At 38.9% G+C, this 21,369-nt stretch overlaps 1 protein-coding gene across 1 annotated transcript in view; it reads left to right on the forward strand.

Annotated features, from left to right (window-relative positions):
• MACC1 (metastasis associated in colon cancer 1) overlaps window positions 1–21,369 on the forward strand; it is a 67,862-nt gene that overhangs the window by 39,821 nt on the left and 6,672 nt on the right. The window contains exons 3-4 of the mRNA XM_010018069.1: window positions 16,044–16,158; window positions 18,379–20,417. Of these exons, the coding sequence (XP_010016371.1) occupies window positions 16,044–16,158; window positions 18,379–20,417 (2,154 nt within the window). The remainder of the gene's footprint in view (window positions 1–16,043; window positions 16,159–18,378; window positions 20,418–21,369) is intronic.

A 21,369-nucleotide genomic window follows, 5' to 3' on the forward strand; every position in this document is an offset into this window, starting at 1 on the left:
TGTCCTCATGGTGGAAAGGAAAAGTTTTTAGGTTTGAATGTATGCAGACATCCTTTTCAAGGAATATTATAGGAGGTATATATTTTTTAATGTCTGTAACAGCATGAGTCCTTTCCTTGTGTGGCTGAACTTCACCTTGTAAGCCAGCCTGCTCAGGAAGAAGTTGGCTATTTAGCCGAAAGCTGAATTATATACCCGCAAATGCTACATCCTCCTTGCTGTGTGGGTGCCTCTGCAGGCTGAAATGCTCTGGAAACCCAGTGAGTATCCTGACAGCCCAGAAGAGAGACTTCTAGGTCTTCTGCTTGGGATCTGTATTTGCAAAAGACTGTGGATGACAATTACTTGAGTCCAAAATGTAAACAGTTTAATCACTTTGCCATTTTCTTCAGCTTTCTCAATGGGGAAAGGATCTTTTTTGAATGGTTAGAGGAAGTCTGCCTTCACTGGATGCTCAGAGTACTTAATTTTTGTGTTCCTCTTTACAACATACTTGTGAAATGGGGAGCTGCCATTTTACTTTGGGTAAATTCTTGCACTACGTTTAAGCTGCTCTAATGGCTACCTGCTGCTGAATGGGGTAGTCCCATAGCTCATACTTTGCCATTACTTCCCACAGGCCAGCACAGGTGAGCAGTGACTCATCATGCCTGGGCTAACTCCCCATGAGACCAGATAAGCACCAGTGTTGACGCAAATGAGATGTAGGACTGCTGCTTTCTGGAGCAGCCAGACAGACAGCCACCCCAGTCAGATGGCAACCTCAAGAGCAGGCTTAGCCTCAAGCACAATGCCAGATGATCTTGTCTAATACCTTAAAAATTTGGGAGATTTAACCCTGGTTCTATCCCAGGCTTGCTCTGAATTAATTCTTTAATCTCTGCCTCTCTCTTCATGGAGGCATATACTACTTCCTTGCCTTAAATGGGAGTTCACAAGTGTTTAAATTGATTCTAAAATGCATTGGCTCATATTTTAATCTGCGCTGACCTCTAGTTAGATATAATGGTATTAATTCTGGTTGCGTCTTTACTAACACGAACTGTCAACAACCTTGCTTGTCCATTGTGCCAGTCATCTTTCAGTCATGCCAAAGCAAGCAGCTTGTTTCTCACTGGCTGCAAAAGGCTGCATCACAAAACGTTCGTGCCACAACTTGACAAGGAGTCGTTCAAGTTTCCACCTGAGCCTACTTCTGTAAAAAACCCAAAAGTTTCACCAGTAAACTTGAAGCTCAGGATCCATCAGTGGCAAATTCTACAGCCTAATTTTTGTCTTATAATCTAATTGGGACTGAACTTTGGATATGTATTTACATGGAGAATAAGCTGTATTTCTACATATACTAAGCTGTGTAATTAAAAGGAAATGACTTTGAAATAACTGGGAGGAAGAGCAGCTCACAAGACCTTTTGGTAGTTTGTTTTGATTCATATGTGATCTCATGCAATGCCAACTCTGAGCCCTGAAGAAAAGTCTATGATGTGATGATAACCTTTTTATGAGTTCACTCCCTCTGATCCACTAGCCTTAATTTAACAGGATCTCCCTAAAGGTGGGAGGGGTGTGACGCAGCAGAGAGACAAGAATTCTCAATTTATTCATAGTGCTGCCCTAATTCCTGCAGCACAAATCGTCACCTGTTGATCCATGTGAAATTATAGTGCTGTGAGCATGAGTAATGTCAGTTTGTTCTTCTGCTCAGTGACTTTTCTTTTTTCCCTTCTTATTTGAAATGTGTTCTGCTCTTTAATGTGGCCACTAGTTCTTCAGCTTTGGGCTGAGATTGTTTACTTGCTTTGGATAAGTTGTATACAACCATGAAGTGAAATGGATTAACATCACAAATACATTTGCATAGTCTCATTAGTTTTCCAAGGAAACATCTAACAGTTCTCAGCAGAAGCAGCTTCTGATTGAAGTGTTCCTAGTATCTGTCTTAAGGGGTCAGAAGAGGAAAGCTAAACTCTAACCTGTCCCCTCACTTTCCACATATGGGACAAACTGACAAGGAGCAAAGTTCACTAGTTCTGCAACTAGGTGGTACACAGGACATGGGTTACACTAATCGAACCATGCTTAAAAGCCTCCAAGCTAAACTCTGTATAGTTTTGAGAAGAGTATGGGAAGCTAATGTGGCTTCCCCAGTGAGATAACTATTTTTTGGGCTTCTTTTGGAACATTCAGAAGTGTTTGGTCTCTGATGTATGTGTGTCTGATTCTAGTTGTAAGAGCTTAATGCATGCATAAATAACTTAATTTCTATATATCACCGGTGAAGAGCAAGAGGTGCCTTTAATGGCTCTGAGAGTTACCTTTTTGCCTGTCAGAGTGCAGGTATTTATGCTCTGCCAGCTGAATCCCACCCACAGTAACTCACCTGGCTTGCACTCTTAGGTAGATACTAATAAGGCTGAGAGGAAAAGTGCTACTAATCTGGAAAACATGTAACAAGGATCTTTGCACCTTGGAATTCCCTGGTGTATTTTTGCCACTAATGATTGTACTGCCGTCATAAACCACACAAACAGTAGGTACTGTATGCACCACTGATCTGCTCCCCAGAAAAGTGAGAATTGCCCTAGGCTTTTCCTCATCTCATGTAATATATGATAGAGAAACAGAAGGATAATTTGCTTGAAGTCTGAGCTTACTGAACTTAATGGAAATTGCATTCACCATCACTGTTATTTTTGTTATTTTTTTTTAAGTAATGTATAATCTCAGACTTCTCAGTTTGTCTACTGGTGAGTTGTTTTGATGGGTAAATGAAAGCATAAGAGAAAGAGAACGGTGTTGGGGGTGTGTGTATACATGGGTAATTTTCTGCTACCTGTCATACATAGCTACAGTTTACTTATATTTGATTTTGATATGTGATTTCCGCTCATAGTTGGAATGGGAGGTCAAGCCTAACAATACCAAAGGCTGCCAGGAGGTGTTATGAATACCTGCCTCGCTCTCCAGTTAATTGCCTTTTCAGGGTGTGAATACTTTGGGACAGAGAAGGGCTCTTGTGATATTTATGCAGTTTTAAAGCCCTGGTCTTGGTGGCAGTTTTATTCCCGTGACACTTGCACATCCGGAGCTCTTGTCACTGCTTTTCTGAGTTGTCTAGGACAAGCGGTTTGGAGCCGGATTTTTAAGCGGTTAGCACAAGTTTACACAGTTCTTATGATAGAAGTGGAAGATGCTGGAATGTGGCTATCTGTCTTTTTGTGGTTTAGTCTTTCCCTCTGTAAACTTGTCTATCTCCATGTTTCCTCCACCCCTTCCCTTCCTTGTCTTGTGCATTAAACAATCAGTTCATTGTGACCAGGCTATGTTTGCTATGTAATTGTACAAAGCTTAACAGAGGGATGCTATTCCAGCAAGTTCTACAAGGATAGAAATGAAAAAGTAAAAGAAAAACCTGGTTTGGGTCCCAGAGAAAATCAACATCAGCTTTGGGTCTCAAAATCAGATTTATTTATTTATTTTTAATAATAAAAATTATTAAACTTGGCATGATAACGGTTACATTAAATCTGTGGCTTTGATTCCTCATAGGCAAAATAAACATGATTGCTTTGTTTCTTTTGGCTTTGAAATCTGTGATTAAATCAAATTTAGTGATTCTTAAACAGCCTGGCAACTATAGAAGCTGACAGGTTTTGAGCTTCTATGCCTGTGGTGCTGAAATCTGCATGTCTCGAGCCCCATTCCTCTTGGGACAGATAGATCTGGGAGGCTGGAAAAACCATCATGTTTCTTAGGAGGCACATCACCTCTCTCCTAATATGGAGAAAGTGGAGTGAAAGCTCACTCCATTTCCCTAAAAGTTCACAAATAGATTATGGGTTAAGCCTTAGGTTTTTGTAACACTAATCTCTGAAGAACTTTAAAATGAAATTATTTGTGTGAATGTTAGTGATTCAGCATACTGAATGATGATGGCAGTACATTAACTTACCATTGTAGAATCTTGCTAAAATCAGCAGTGTGCAATGAATTTGCACTGTAAAGTAAAATTATCTGAACTGACTTTCACAACAGAACAAATTGTATGGCTACATTTGTCAAGACTGTCTGGGCATACGGTCATTTCTGCTTGGTGTGAAGTTGAGTGAAATCTGAAGTTCTGAAGGTTAGAACTTGCACCAAATTAAACAAATATCTTTACATGCCCTTACTGACGATTTACTAACTGATACTTCTCACTTCTGGTGCATGTGACATAGCTATCCAATAGCTAACACTACATTATAGAAGTTTTTTAGATCACGATTATTCAGGTTTTGAGCAGAGTTGTACATCTTTCTGTTTATTACAGGCAAAGCAACCTATAGAAGTATAAGCCTGGATTGTGAACAGTCAGGAGCTAACCTAAGCCAACTTTATGCTGGATAATATTTGGACCATGCATATCCAGGAATAGTTGACAAATTAAAGTTGAGATGAAGCTTTGGAAGCAGAACGTACTTAATTTGAGTTTTGATTCTCATACCTCATGCTTTTCTTTCCCTTTGTGTACTAGGCAGCCCTTTGTTGGAGAATCCTATGATCTGCAAATATCTACTTGTCATCATTAATGATCCGAAACATAGAAGAGTAATTGCCATAAAAGGGAGACTGAAAATATCATCCAGTAAATTGTACAGCCAGGACTGCATTTATCTGTAGAAAAAGAGAGATAACAGGAGTCTTCTGTCTCAATACAGCCAAGGAAAAACATCTTAAGCAAAGTAGCTGCCATCACACACTAAGGTCTGTGTTTGATTTGGCATTTATAAGCTAAATGTTAAAATGATATCTACACATTTTGACACTTGAATACTTTCACCAAGGAACCTCTAACAGTGATGGCAAGGATACGTGTGTAATGGAGTGAGCTTCTTGATCTAAACAGTCTTTCAACTGCACTGTAAATGTGTTATGTATGTTGGTCTCTATAGAAAACCCATAAAATAACACATTTGATTAGGAAAAAAACCCAAACAGTAGAATTTTGTGTGTATGATTCTTCAGTATTTCACATAGCACACATTTTAAACCCTTATTATCTTCAGAGTTAGGAGCTAGTTAAAGGTGCAAAACTCAAGATCTGCTGCCAAGGAGGTGCAATGGGTAGGGAAATGCTTTGATCATCAGAGTCAGTGACCTTTTGGGGAAGCTGTGAATACTTCTTCCCACATTTCGGGACAAATGGAGCAAGGACAGTAAAGTTATGAAGGTGAAACAAGAAAAAGTGTTTCTTTAGGGTTGGCATTTGGGAGGTGTTGCTGAATAGTCTGAATTCACTGAGCTAACACATGGCAGGTGCCTTCAGGTTCTTAGTTAGGAAAGTCAAAGTACCAAAAAGCTGTTGTAAGTGTGGACTGGAGTTCAGCTTATTTCACTTTAACTTTGGTTACTTTCTGTCTGAAGCAAAGGTTACTCTGCTATTATTCACTGGACTGAAACTGGTCAGCTAGAGGAATTCCAGCTTGAGAGGCCTTTAACCCTAAATAAATGGTCTGTGGTGGTACCTGAAGGGACTTTGCACCCTGGGCTGTTTAGTGATATTTGAAATGGTTGTCTGCTCCTTTCAATCTACTACAGCCAATATGTAGAATACTTGGTTTCCTCCAGGAGCGAGAGATAAGCCTCCCCTCCTGCAAGACCAGCTGTCAGAGAAACCTCGACTCCAGGCAGTGGATGAAAACTTCATTTCATAGTAATAGTTGTGAAATTAATGTCATATTGCATGATGTTTAAATATCCTAGTGGTCTCAAATAATTTTTCTGTAACTTCTGTAGTCTGACAATAGCCTATGCAGCAGTTTCACTTCATACACCAGATGATTATTCTTTCTTGAGAATAAAGGATCCTATGGCTGCAGATGTGGTTTTGGATGATAAATGTTGCCCAAAGTTTTGATGTGCAGGAAGCCAGTGAGGTCAAAGAACTGCAGCATTTTCAGAGACTTAATAGTATAAAATACTGATCTTGCTCAGACTACATGAAATTGGAAGGTGAGCACACGCAGTGTCTGTGAAAGGTGAGTCAAAACAAAGGGCCGACACCAGAATCTTCACAAGTGGAAGGTGGCCAGGCTTTGAAGAGACTGCCATGAATTTACTGCATGTAAAAATTCTTAAAGGAGTTCAGGACTGACTGGAGTTGGGGGGGCTTTTTTTCTGGGAGGGGTGGGGGTGGCACAGAAGGGACAGACCATAGGGAAGATGAAGATAACATATTGAAATGCTGTGATTGTGTCTAAGAGTTACTGATCTGCAGTCCTCTGCTTCTGCTAGAAAGGCCATAACTTCAGCTGTGGTGAAAAATAGTAAAGCTTGCTGAGGTATAACGAATGAAATAAAAAACTGGGCACACATTTTGAACTGATGGAGTATGATCCACTGCATTTCTGAATAATTTTCCTGAAGAATTTCTGCAGGGTTATCTAAGAGGTACTGTTTGGGAATTTGATAAGTTTGGGTAGTCCAGCTTTGAGAAGTTTGTAACAACATCACTCCAGCCATTATTTTCATTTGAGAGTATCAGTATCAGCCAGATTTGTTGGAGCAGATGAAAAATTTTCTTCAACTAAATTGACTACTTTTTGTGTATAAAAGGATGAAATCAATGATAATTTAGGGGTTGGTTTTGGTTTTCCTCCCTTTGACATATAACTTGAGTGGAGAGTCTTCCTTATTATAGATCTTGAGCTCCTGATTCTCTCATGTTCTGTCCTATGCTAATCCTCTCCACATCTCTAACACACTGTCCTAGCCAATGCAGTTGTGTGGTGTTAGAGAAGTAAATAAGAAAGAAGGAAGGAACAGCTTTATGCCTTCTTTCTCTTCTCAGCACTGCCATATAAAATGCAAAGAACAAATAACATTAAGTGATTTCTTCATGACAAATGGCATAAAAAGATGTTATACAGCTGAGCGGGGAAGACTTTGAGAATGGATAGGCACCCATCTTCATCAAATTTTGTCCTCAGAAGCCAGTGATATTGGCTCAGAAGGAAGCACTGGAAACAGTGAGGAGGTAGGGTGCCTGTAGTAGCCTGAGGGGTAGAGCTGCTAGGAAAAGCAAGCTGAAGATGTGCTGTTGCTTTTAGGCATGAAAAGAGACAATGGGAGATTAAAGTCAGCATAGGAATGCCTGGGCAAACATGGGAACTTCTCTGATTTGTTGTATGAGCAGTTTATTGATTGAGTTTTGGAGGTTGGCCAATTGGCTGGTGAGAACCTTGGGAATGGTTTCTACTTATGAGCCCTACAGCGAGGCAGGACAAGGGAATACACAGCTTTAATATGCTTCCAGTGGGTAACACTATCCATTGCAATATAATAGTGTGGTTTTCCTGGACGGAAAAACTAGCTTTCCACTGAGATATTGCATCCAAGCTAATGGTATGCCTCACAGATGGAGAACTGCTGCTGGAAAGACAATTGGACACTGTGGTGCAATGGAGAGAATGAAGGTGGTTAAAGAATATAGGGACTGGAGGAAGAGGAGATGTGGAACAACTGTCTCACAAATTGTTTCACTTCTGAAAAGGAAGAGAAAATCTTCAAAAAGTGACTTTGTCACTACTGCATAAAAATGGATGAGATTGAACACGCTATGTTGCATATCATACCAAACTATGGAACAAAAGCATAGATGCCCTCACCTTAACAGGTGGGAACAGACATTTCAATCAATGAGCCTGTAAGACAGCTAGATTTGAGAATTAAATTTAGACACATAAGAGTATGCAATGTGTTTGGAACTTGTTGCCTCAAGTCCTGAACTTCACTCTTCCCTTAGAAGAATATCCACAGTGTTACTGTAGACTGATGTCTATTTTATTTAAGATAGAATCACCCCTATTTTGGTTATAAAATTACCAGCAATACTGGAAGCAGCTCTTCCTTGTTTTTCTAAGTGGAATTTCCTTTATCTTGAATACCTAGTCTTCTGTGATCAGAGATAGATTATTCAATGGGATCTGATATTGCATGGCAGTTTATCTCCCTCCAACTTCATTTGTGTTGCTGGATCATTACCATTTTAGAATCAACCTGACAATCATATTGTTTCAGTAAAAGTATTCTGTTAATGGTACTACCAATAAGAAGTAGTTAAGAGTACTATTCAGAGATTCCAATGTCCTTCATTAGTAGAGAAACTATCAATTTAAACATGAATCCTGTTTGTTGGAAATAGATTTTGCTTGACAAGAGCATGTGTAATTTTTCTGTAAAAGGAGAATCTGCAATATAATGAGGTTCTGGGTTTGGCTTTTAGAGAACAAAACACATTCTTATGAATTCACCTCCCTTCCTCCCTTCAAAATTACAGTGTCAAAAATAACTTTAAATTATTGGCAGGTGCAGTTTAATGGATAGCTCAGCCTGTTATTAACAATACAGGCACAAATATTTTAAATGCAATGATGTCTCACTGCTGGAGAAAAGTTCAGACCAAACTTTGGGGACTATAATTGTCATTAAAAAGCAACAAATCAAAGGTGCACTTTCTGCAGTATACTTTGGAAAGTGTCCCTGTGATTAAGATTCCCTCTCTGATTGTCTCTTCACTATATTCCTAAATTGCTAAGGACTATTAAACAAGTTCTTCAGTCAAAACAGATCAATACATAAAAAATAAGTATCAGTCTTTCTTTGTAAATGTTATCACAATCTACCAAACATACTATTTGTGCTCTTACATATTCCCTGTGTCTGTTATTTGGTCAGTCAAGTAAAGCAAAATGTAATTTGTGGATGCACTAGAGAACAATTATACTTACAGTTATTAACCCTCCAAACTAACCTCTAATGACAATCAGAGGAGTCCTTGACAAATGGGTTTACTTTCTTCTACCTTACTTAATGGAATTCTTTTCCCAACAGAGGTGGCTGCCTATTTTATTTTTTATCATGTTGAGCTGCTCATGTGTCACCTTCTTCCATCATTTCTACCCTCTCTGTATTGACCTCTCTTTATATTTCCTGGGAGAAATGGAATAAGTGACTGACTTGAGTCCCCTCTCTCTGCTGCTCCATTCATACCCTACACAACTGGGATTTCTTCTTGGTTAGTTTATACATCTTGAAAGCCTGCCTGACATAGTTTAAGCATTGAAAGCAAACTATTCATGTGACTTGCCATGTTAACTTACTTTCTGGTGTGTGTGTTGTGTGTTTATGGCTTTTTATTTTTTGTGTCCTTTCCCTCCCTTCCCCCCACGTTAACCAAAATCAAACCAAAGTGGTTCTATGTAAAAAGGTCCACCTGACAGTGCAGGCTTTCTGATGTGTTTTTCCTTTCCACTGGAGCAGAAGTCTGTTGTGCTTATGGAAAGAGCCCTTTCTAGTCCACTGTCTCATCAAGAAGCACAGTACACTGCCATGTTCACTGCCTGGTATCTTTCTCCAGGTCCTCACCCAAGTTTGCTGAAACCAGAACACCAGGAGAGTAAAGGCATCTTTTATATGCCTGGGTATCAGGTATGACTGCCTTCAAGGTTCTCATTGCATGTTTTACTAATGTATCTTTAATCTACATCTGTCCAAAGTAAAGCGTTGGTGTCCAGGCAGCATACTGAGAGGCAATTTAGTTCCTCAGTTGGATGCTTAAGACTGGGTCCTGGCATAGTGCATCTGCAATGCTTTGTTATAGCATTTTTAGCCTGGAAGAGCAGAAAAAACATTGTACATATTTGCAACATATCCAGCTCATACAGGCACTTAAGATCTCTTCTTAATGTTAATTGCAATTATAATTTTAAGAACTTTGAGAGCTATGAGCACCGACCCTTTCTCTCCAGGTGGGTTACTTGGTGCATTCTGCTTTGCCCTGATGCTGCAAAAAGAGCACAGCTTTTGTAGGATTTCTCTTCTCGCATCACTGGACCAGATAAGACATTTAAATGTTGAAAGTCAAGAAGGATTTTCCCCCTGCGTGTGCTCAGCCTTTAAATTTAAAAGTAATTATTTCTTAACGTGCAACTCCTAAATGCCTGATTGTCAGTTCCTAATGAAAAACTACTTCGCTACTTGACCTGGGTTTGATTGTCTAGAAACTGTATGCTTTACTTGCTTTCTGGGTAGATAGTAGGTATGCTGTTTTCTTACGTAAGTGGAAAAGTGTTAGTCAGATGTTGCCAAAATGAAGTCTTCCAGACAGAGGAAGCTTCTTTTGGGTTTTTTGGTCATATCACTGTGACTCTGAGGAATAGAAAGGATTTCTGTCTTTTAAAAAGCTGATTTTCTTTTGTTATCCTTTCATTTAGCTCTGAGATTGTAAATCATTCAGTACTGTTAAAGCTACCGCTACTTCTGTCCCTCACCACTGTTTCCTGCCCTCAAAGACCACAGCTCCTATCTGTCACTCTACAAACCTGACTTTTGGCATTAACAGACAGACATGAGCTTTTCCTGGGGAAGAGTATAATAAAGACTGTGCATAGTTGGGAGTAGGCTTTAAGCCAAGCTAGTGTGCAGATGTCTTAAGCTTTATCTCCACTCGACACTAACAGGTTAGCTGCTCAGTTAAAGACCCAGTGTAGCTTCTGCATGCAGCTTGGTTGTAAGTCAAAGTCTAATTAAATAGAGAAGAAGAAATCAGAGGCTTTTGGGAGGTAGTAAGGAAATGAGTTCATAGAAAAATTAAGCTAATACATTGCAGTTTTCTCTGTTCAGCAAAAAGAGGAAATATTACAATTTAACAGTATGAAGTTAGATCCTTTAATTAATTTGTTAGTGATATCTTTACTTTCCATTTTCTGCTCTTTAAAAAGTTACTTGCTAATGTAAGCAGATGGCAACATATTTCTTTTTTTCCTGAGGTCAAAGAGGAAGCATGGAGTATTTCAGAGTGGTAGCTGAAACCTCAAAGACAACATCAAGACTTAACTACACATTCTTGAGGATTCTGGAAAGCAATATTCCCTAATGTAAAGTTTGTAATTGGAAAAAAAAAATGTTCTAGCCCTTATGCTTACACTAAGCAATTTTAGAAGCACAGATATTTGGAATGGAAGGAAGGATAGTTGCTTTGCAGAGGGAGTGTCTACGATATAGTCATTTTTGCTTCCATACAGCCCCAACAGGCCTGTAAAGCAGTCAGTTCTGGGCCTTCCAGAGCTGACCAGAGGCTGTAAAAACCCACTTGTGAACTTGTGGAAATCTACTGGGAGGATGACCCACTTCAAACCCTGTTTTTGTTGTGCTGAGACTACTAGCTCTACACTTTGATGCTAGCTCAGATGCAGTATTACAAGCAGCAATTCCGTCAGTTACAAGCAGCAGTGTAGACATATGTTGGGTCTGCAGAAAGCTTACACCGTTGGTTCAGGAAGGAGTGTGAATGGCTCTGCAGTTCCCACAGGGTGATAAATTTTCAGAACATTGAAAAAGTAGCTACCAAACTTGACAGCTGCATAACAGCAGACGAAACTAGTAGATACATCAATTGAGAATTCTATTATATGCAAAGTTATAAGTAATAGGATCATACTAAAGCATTAAGGTTGCTGCCAAGCATTAATAAGGTAATGGTTGAGATCTCTTGAAGGTGAACATTAAAAGCCATTTCTGTCTCTGTTCAAAATGAGATACAGCTGCATTTCCTTGACTTCCTCACATGCACCAGGCTAAGAGAGTAAGTCGAAGGCTTTATCGCTTCAACTGAAGGTTTTGTTTGCTATCCTGTACTACCATTAGCTACAGTACCACAGTTCAGCCCTATACCCATATTGGTAAACTCAGGTCCAAGCGTCTTTCACCAAACTCTGAGCTGCATAAAGCTGTTCCAGGTCGCAAGTACCAAAGGACTGTCAAAATATGACCTATTAGTGTAATGTTTGCTTAGGAAATGTTAACCTGCAGAGAACAGACAGTGTTTTAGATTCAATGGTGACAGGTAATGCCTTCTGAAACCATCTCTCTTCTGTGTATTTCTTTAGAATTCCTTTTCTTTAGAATTCCTTTTCTTCTCTCTGTGTAATAGAAATTAAATAATCTGGTATACTCAGTATTTGATCAGATCAGGTCAGATCACCATACTTAACATTCTGGTGAATATATCTTGTTCCTTTTTTTGGCAATAAACTTGTAAGTCTAACAACCCACCCTATATAACTAGCAAGTTATTTTCCCTGTGTGTGTTTTCCCAGCTAAAAGCAACCCTGAGGAATGAAACACATCTTCATCACCTCCTTCTGTTGCTTGTCCTGTCTCTGCAAATGCATAAGTTTCATCCTCTGGATTCCATGAATTGTTGTGAATAATGGTATAGCTGAGTAGCATTGTCTGTGTAAGGTTCATGTAGAAAACCATGGGAAGGCACTGACATGGGAGAGCTCTGCTCCTAGTACAACCTGCTTTTGAGGAAGGGTTAAGGTTGAATGAAAGGAAAATTGCTAGCGTTTTGCTCTGGGATGCTGATATTTTAAAAACAGAGGAATGCATTCCTTCTCATTTTTGAGGGCAAAAGCAGTGGGGAAGTGTTTGCTTTTGGGTTTTTTTTACCTTCTTCCTTACCACTATTTTAAGCAGAGCAGAACATGTTTTCTTTGGTAAAAAGACTGGAAAGAAAAAAAAAGCAGTGCACTTGAATTTTAAAAGACCTGGAAGAGATTTCTGGAGGCATCACATGCAGCAAAAATTCCATTTGCAGCAAATCTGTCTCCTGACTTCTGTGAAACTGAATTTTCTACCTGAGACTTTCTTCTTCCTCTAATGCATTTTTCTTCCCCTAATGCATTTTTCTTCCCCTGTAACAGTGCTGCAATACGCCTGCAGGCAGCACTTTGGGTCCTGAGTCCCCCTCTTTATGGGTCAAGCAATACAATCCAGCCTTGAACAGCAAAGTGCACCTGGCACACTGTTTTTTGCCCTCATACATAAAAATGCCATATCTCTCAGCAGTTGCTCAGGTTCACTCCCTGGTCACCTCTATAGCTGATCTCTTTCCAACCTCTTCGTTTCTCCATTCCCTGCTCACTTCACACTGTGAGCTGACATGCTGTCAGTCAAATAATTCTTTGCACCGTTAACACTTGTCAGTTTACATCTTTCTTACTCAGTAGCTGCAGCAAATGAAAAGCTTAGCTTCTGATTCTTCCTATACGTAATTCTCAATTTTTTCAGTAAAAGGTTTTCCCCTTTGCCACTGATCAGTATAGTTTTATATCCCATATGCATTTATCTCTTTTCTCTGCATGATAGTTCTTCTGTATTTGTGCAGGTAAGTTCCTAATTAATAGGGTTATCCTATCAAAAATTTAATTTGAGATGCTATTTTATCACAGAATGTACCCATGGAAAAGGGGGAGCATTGGATTTTCTTATTTCTGTAGTCTTATACAAAGACGCTAGGGATTTATACATTCCCAGCACTTAGGCTGGAACACACAAGAGACAGGATGCAACCCTGCTGCCAGATCATGTAAATGTTCAGGAGGCACATTGCCCGATACTCGATGGTGTGTGTATAGCTTGTCCCCAGCATTTCCCACATCCCTTAACATGCTGACCAGACATGGTTATCTTTTGCCCAGGACTGATTATATCTTCCCCCTTCTCTTGTCCTCTTCTTGGCTGGCTTGAAAACGTGCCTAAATCACAAGGGCTCCCTCATCACACTCACATAAGCTTTTGAGGTGGGGAAGCATGACTTATTTTTGAAAGTGGTTTTCCTTTTCAGTATCCGCCTCTTCTGTCCTTGTGCCAGGCTAGCGGTGAAGATTTTAAGGAGTTCCCAGAGGGAACTTTAGGAAATGGCTTATTCTATTTGCAGAAATTCTTAGTATTTATAAAACTTCCATATGCAGTCTTGTTGTTATGTCTCTGTCAATATACTCCCACTGTGTAAAGAGATTGTTTTTCTTTCTCTTTCTCTCTCCCTCCTCTTTCCCCATGGGTTTCCTATTTTAGCCACTGTGCATCTACTTGCATTTTTGTATTTGTTCCTTACCCTTACTTACTGCTTCCCACTTCAAACAGCTACTGAAAAAATTGTGCGTCTTTTAATTGTTTAAAGAACTGTTCTTCTATTCACATGTGAATTGATCAGTAAGTTATCAGTCTGTATTAGTTTTGGCAAAAAAATACACTGGTATTGTAAAAAGTAGAATTTCTTCTTGTACATTAGGATTTTAGACTATGGATACCTTAGACAGGTGCAATTAAATCTCCCCAATTCCTGAAGAAGAAGCCTGAGATAAAAATCTTGCATGTTCATACAATGTGTTCAGTTTTTCAACATTTTGAGATGCAGCAGCAGAGCAAAATTTATTTCCTTTGAAGAAATCTGTACACATTATCAAAGACACTGTCTTTTATCAGAGACAGAAGGAACAGTAATATTTTTATACAGGTACAGATGTCAGATCTTGGAACTATGGTGTTGGGATTAAGGAGACATTTTAATTTCTGGTTTGTTTCAGGTGGGGTATTAATAGCAGAATCCTCAAAGTATTAGTCTTGGAAGCTAGCTTTCACCAGTGTCTGAAATTAGGACTTCTAAAGCCAACATTTGACATTTCTGGCAACAGAGGAACTCAAAAGTCCGTACAGCCTTGTGATAGCAGAGTGGCTGGGTGACAGTTGTGCTCAGCCTGACCTCAGCCTTGCACCCTGCCTGAGCGCAAATCAGCACCTGAACAGATTGCCATTAGCTGAAGGTAGCTCTTGTGGGAAGAACAAAAAGTACCAATTTACATTTGCGGTGGAAAAAAAGATGTCTTAAACCGTTGCATTTTGTAATGGAAACAGACAGCAGACTTCCATTTTCTATTCAGTAATACTTTGATATAAGGTATGCTTCCTTTTTCCCATAACTCACCTACTAAAATTGTAACTGAAAATTCCTTTTTTTACAACCACAGTAAGAGATCTGCTTAGGCTGCAATTGCTGCTGTAGAAGTAGCAGGCTGCAGTATTTCAGAGTCTTGAACAAAGCTGGCTATTGTATCCTGTGGATGGACCCTAAAAACTTTTGGCTTTTTTACCTTTTTTTTTTTTTTTCCTTGTTTGTTTGGGGGTTTTCTTTTCAACTATATGTTTAATGTATTAATTGTCCATCAGCATTTATACACCACTATATATAGGATCAGTGACAGGATTCTGGGAAATTCACTAGATGACCTCTTGGCTTATAGCACTAACTTGATGAGCTCTCCAGCACAAAAAGATCCAGAAAATTTTATTTCCCCTAGCTTCTGTTTCTGGGACACAGTAGCTTCAGCACGTAGGAGATCCAGTGCCCCTTTGAAGATCTGCAAATCTTTTTTCTGAGCAGCTGAAAGTAGCATCAGGCAATGATACCTTGTGAGGTTCACCCTTCTATTGCCTGCCTCGGAGGGATTCCCCTCCTGCTCTGCCCTTGGAATAGTTTTGCTGTCGACCATCTCTCAACTGCAGCATCTGTTTTACAGCTCTCGTGTGGTTCAGTCCACTTGCAAACTACATCAAAACCAAACAGAAATTCTTGTAGCCAGAGCAAAGAAGAGGAGAGACCTGAATGTCCCCTCTTTGGGCTGTTGCTGTGCTGGTGTGGGCCCTAAGAAAAGGGACTTCAAATCATTCATGTACAGACTAAAAAGAAAATCTGACCTGATGTTCTTGCGGGGAAAAGCGTAGGAAGAATAATAAAGCAGAAATAATTGGATGTCCTTTATATTAATTGGCAAAGGAAGGCACAGATCTAGCTCTGCACCTGTCATGATTCTAGTCAAACTTATCTGAAAACAGATATTAGGATGTTTCTTTTTTAAAAAAGACCTGAATGGAAGTTATTGTACAATTGGCTCAGTTCCAACTGCAAGATGTTGAATTATGTGGGTTATTGAACTTCACTATGGACTGAGGTACCATATTGTACAGCAGCTGTAGTATCTGCTGTTTTTGTTGCAAATGAGAGAGACTCAGGATTGTGATGCTCTTGGGCAGACCATGACTTCACTTTTTTTCCATTTATGTCACATCACAGGAGCAAAGCTCAATTATTCTTCAACAGTTTCCAGTTTTTCAAATTGCAAACTTGATGATGTTTTATATGTTTAACTGTTTTCTAGGAGGTAAACACTTCCAGTAGTGGAACAGATTCCGTAACCAGCGAAGAGATTCCACGGAGCAGGTCAGAGGGGACTTTGATTGATGTGGATGTCCGGACAACTTCAGCCAGCTACAGTATGTTTCTTCTGCTACTTTCTATACTAAGGCTCTCCACCTAAAGTCTTTATTTCTGAAAAACTCTGAATATTGTCAAGAGAAAATAGCTGTAAACCCCTGTACACTTTTTAAAATATATTTTTTTATTGCTTGTGTTTTGCACTATTCAGGCCATTGTAGATGTCCCTGGAATCAGGAGATGTGGGATTGTCACAAGGTCCCCTAGAAGAAACTTGCTGTCGTATAAGAGAAGTCCTTTGTCCTCTGCCATAGCAAAAACATGGGTCAGACAGGTTGATAGGAAGAGCTAGAGTCATTAACCTTGCATGAATAAATGTCAAAGGAAGAGAAGAGGGAGTTCTTAGCTAAACTACATTAATTTGGGGATTTAAGAACCAGGAAGGCAAAGTAATTTTGGAGATAGGCCAGTTTAAAAACTGAAGTCTCAACAAAGTTGATTTAATCTCGTTGCTGTTTTAACCCAAAAGTTAAGAAAACATTTCCCTCCACAAGGTAGGCATTCTCCTAGCTTTTTGTCCAGCTGCAGATGGGAGTAACGGTGAACCTGGCACTTGCTGTGTGAGCTGGGGAGCAGGAATTGTTTCCTCTCTAACTTTCTGCACCCAGTAATGTGTGCTGTTACCTTGGCATGAGAAAAGTGTCCAGCCTAATGACTCAGGCTCTGCCAGAGTTTACTGCTCAGAATTTTCCTGTAGAAACATAGCCCTCTAGGATGGGGGAAAAAAAACGGATTAAACCCCTCACATTTCTTTTGGGACTAGTTAATATAATTTTTAATAGCTGATAATGATCTGACTATAATAGCATCACAGCACTAGGAAAGCTTTTGGTCTGCAGAACAAAAGGACTTTTCAGCTGATGCTGAGCAGCCCATCCGCATCTGGTGCCCTGGCCAAGGCTGGGTGTCTGAGGGAAAAGAGGCTTCCCCTGGGCTCACTCCCCTCTGCAGCTCACCTGGAAGGCTCTCCTCAACACAATGCTAATGCCTTGCAGATGGGCATCTGGGAAGCAGGTAAATTCCGCTTTGGTTCCTCCAAATTGGGATTTTTCTGGAGCTGTGGAAAAAATTAATGTTTTTGTTTTTTTGTCACAATTCATGACAAATTAAATGGAAAAAAAGAAAAAATTACTAACATTTCACTTTTTTTTTTTTGTGGTTGAATGCACTGTCCTTGCAATTGAGCAATAGTTAGTAACCTTGCAGATGGAAGGTACTATAGAAAGTGTAATAATGAAGGATATAGATATGCTGAAAGAATAGAAATGTTGAATTAAAATTCTTTACAAGGATGTACAAAGAAGGGATGGATTAATCTCTCTATATAGCAAAATAATGGAATAGTGAAGTAATAGAAATCCTTAGCACAGAAAGTTGCAGATACTCTATTAGTTGCAAGAAGCGTGAGTTTTAATCAACCTATAAACCAGCTTCTGTGAACAGCTTGTAATATAAAATATAAGCACACCTTGCCTTCAGAAAAAATAGACATTACAGTTAATAATGAGTATTTTTATTAGAAAGTATATTTAAATATTACTTACACACTCCATTTGTCTATTTAAGTACAACCTCAGAAAAGTTAATAGCCACAAAAACATTTCTCTCCAAACTTCAAATCGTACAAGACCTCATAAATTATGACAATGAATTCTTTTAATGGAAAGCTAGTATAACAAATTCCACACACACCAAGATAAATTGTAAGAGTGCTGTTATCAATTAAATGCATGTGCATTAGCAAGAAAAGGAATCCTGAATAATACGTTTGTCTCTACTGTCTACAGTATTTGAAAAATGAAACAGTAGTTATTTAATCTTTGCAGAGAGTTAGACAGAAAGGAAAGCAATCCGTTGTATTTTTTAAGAGGCCAAAGATTACTGGAATAAAAGTTTTTAAACCACATGGGACCTTAGCATACTTGATACCATTTAATAGTCATAGGAGTTGATAACAATATGCACCTTGCAGAAGATGTTTTACATCCTTCACCAGTAATTTGTTAGCTCTCTTTCTATTAGCAAAGTCTTAATGCTACTTAGAAATCAATATTGATACTCTTTACAAACATGAAGGAAAAATATATAAATTATCTATATGCATTTTAGGAGGATAAGTTTAGTCACCTGTTGGCTTAACAGACTATCAGTTGGAAACTAATGGAATGTCTCAAGTCTCTGTGCTTTAGAAAATGCTTCTGTGTTTTTCTTTGAAACAGATGTCAATGAAAGCAAAGCGGATTTGGACATTGACTGGTCTGATGTATTCAGACATACCAAGGTTGTTTCCAAGACTAATCCCTTCTGGAATGAACTGTCAGCCTCCAACCCCTTTGTACATGACATAGCTGCTTCAAATAGAAATGAAAATAATAAATACCTTTCGATCTTAAAAGAAAAACCCTATTTATTCTCTAAAGTTTCTAGCAACAGGGATTCTTTGGCTTCCTCAGGCGATGAGCTAGATATTGATTGTCTTCTAAGAAAGACTTCAGCAAGAAGATCTGAACGATCCAAGAGTGTTTCTGACTTCTTGGATATTGTTGATAACAGAAGATTTAATCCTCGCAAGACAACACCTCAAAAACCTATAGCTTCAGACATGACATGGCTTCAAAATGACCGTGAAGCCTACAAGATGGCTTGGTTGAGTCACCGACAACTCACCCGGTCTTGCCTAGATTTAGAAGCCATGAGCCATAGTCCTGGATGGGCACAAACGCAAGCTACAGACATTCATGTAGTTTGTAAACTAAATCATGAAGGGGGCTCAGTACAGCTACCTGACTCAGATATCAACGTTCATGTCCCTGTGGGTCATGTATTACCTGGAGAATTTCAAGAAGTTGGTTTAAAGGCTATCCTTAACCCTCCATCATCATTTAACAACGAGATGTCCAGCACTGTAAGTCCTCTGATAGAACTTTCACTGAGCAACCTCAACACAAGGGAAGCCATTTTCCTAGAGGTGAAAGTCGCAGCTAAAGTGAAGAATGATCCACTCAGCCAAGTTATGAGTGACATTGTGTGTTTTCTTAGTCTCAATAAAGAGGGGCCTTTTAAGAAGCTAGAGAATTGCTACACTTATCAAGATACCATACAAGTGAAGCTAACAGACCTAAGTCATGTGATGTATGCAGTGATTGCTGTACAAGCAAACAAAATCCAGCCTCCAGCAACTAACGTCTGGGACTATGTTCATAGAATAGTCTCAGTTGGAATTTATGGTCCCAAACATATTCATCCATCTTTTACAGCAGTTTTTACAGTTTTTGGTCATAACTACATTCCAGGAAAACTCACAGTTTGTGATATAAAAAAGGGAGGGAAAAACATGCCTCCAGTTGTGTTTCAGCTGTGGGGAAAACATACATTTCTGCTTGAAAAGCCACAAGATCTAAACATTTCTTTGGTATCCTGTGATCCAGATTTTGATGTGAAGATGGAAGACCAAAGCAAAAATATTAAAGAGGAAGAGCTGAAAACTGGTGAAATGGTCCACCAACAGTTCCTGTTTTCCATGGTTGGATGTAAGGAGATGCATTTCTTTGTTTTCCTTGTTCAGATTAAAGTCTCAAAAAGTAGCCAAGTAACGCAATTCCATGTTACAACTCCTGATCCAGCTCCAAAATTAAGTGGAATTATCAATAGGCCAAAGCGCTTAAAAAACTGCAAAGAAATCAAGTCTGAGCCTTGGCTTTTAATGCCAACAGTTAAATACCCAAAGTTTCAAGATAAAGCTTTGAGTGTTAATGCTTATGGAGTGGCCTTGAAAACTGTGTTACGTCAAAATAAGATTGACTATTTGCTAGAATATTTTAAAGGGGACACAATAGCACTTCTGGGTGAAGATAAAGTAAAAGCCATTGGACAAACTAAAATAAAAGAGTGGTATGTAGGAGTTCTCAGAAAAAAGATTGGTCTTGTACATTGCAAAAACATTAAAGTGATTTCTAAAGAACAAGCTATGGACACTGCTGATAGTGAACTAACAACCAGGAATCTTGTTGAGCAAATTGCATTGCCATTCAAAAAACTGACTTACATTTACTCGCTAGTTCTGTCTACAGTATCAGAGAGTGTTTATGACTGGAGAGCTTTGGCTGAGGTGCTAGGATATTCACATATGTCTTTGGATGACTTTAATGAGGCACATGCTGATAAAGAATCAGAGAGAGTTGCGCATGTTGTGAAGAGGATGAAGGAAGACTGCCATGCTAACAAAAAAAAAAGACTATTTCTTTATGAACTCATTGTTGTAAGTATTGCATGAATTAATGGTTACTGGGAATGCATTGCGAAGAAACTACTCAATAATAGTGTGTGAACAAGGAAACATGGTCCTGCACTCTTGTGGGAATCCTTACAGACCTGAACGTATTACTAGAAGCTGTAGACACCTATAGATGGAAAATACATCCAGACTGTCATGAAGAATAATACTTTGATGAATTAATTCCAAATAGTGTTCTGTAAATGTTCCAGGAGCCTTGCTCATTTAGTATGTTGACTGAGTTGACTTTTTTGGGTTTTTTTAAACAGACATGATTGAAATAGGTTTGTTATGGAAGACATCATGGTAAATTCCTTCCCTGATCATTTCACATTCCCATTGTGAAGCTTTTTAGTAACCTTGTAGTGTGGAAATGTTACTATTTATATATATTTGTGTACCCTAAGATACATGTGTAAATTATCTTCATATATTTAAAGCAAGGAAATCTTGACCCATGTGTTAAAGACAAGATTTTCTATCCACACATGACAACTTTATAGTCGGTGTTGTAGGCCAACACTGCAAGTATTTCAGTACATATTTTCATGGGCCTCATTTATAAGCCACTGAGCAACTTCTATGTGATTCAGAACTGTTACGTGTGAATCAAAAGTGGTTTTATTCTAAATGTTTCCAGGTAATAGGTTGCATTGTTAACCATCTTAATTTACGGATCTATATGTAAATTAATCTGGAATTAATGATTACTCAATACTGTCCTTGGCTCTGGCTGAAAAGTCTACCAGCCTATATAGGGACAGAAGAGAATTAAATTTTCAATATGAAACTAAAGTATTATAAAAATGTGTCTTTAAAATTTACACTGTAACCTCTCATCTAGAGCCTTTTGACTATCCTGAATTGTAAACCTTAACAGGATTTACTTCTCGTAACTAGACTATCCCCTTTGAAGTGCTGAAAGCACTTTCAGCAG

This window comes from Nestor notabilis, unplaced genomic scaffold (genome assembly GCF_000696875.1).
Source record: "Nestor notabilis isolate BGI_N333 unplaced genomic scaffold, ASM69687v1 scaffold4867, whole genome shotgun sequence".
NCBI classification, from domain to species: Eukaryota; Metazoa; Chordata; class Aves; order Psittaciformes; family Psittacidae; genus Nestor; species Nestor notabilis.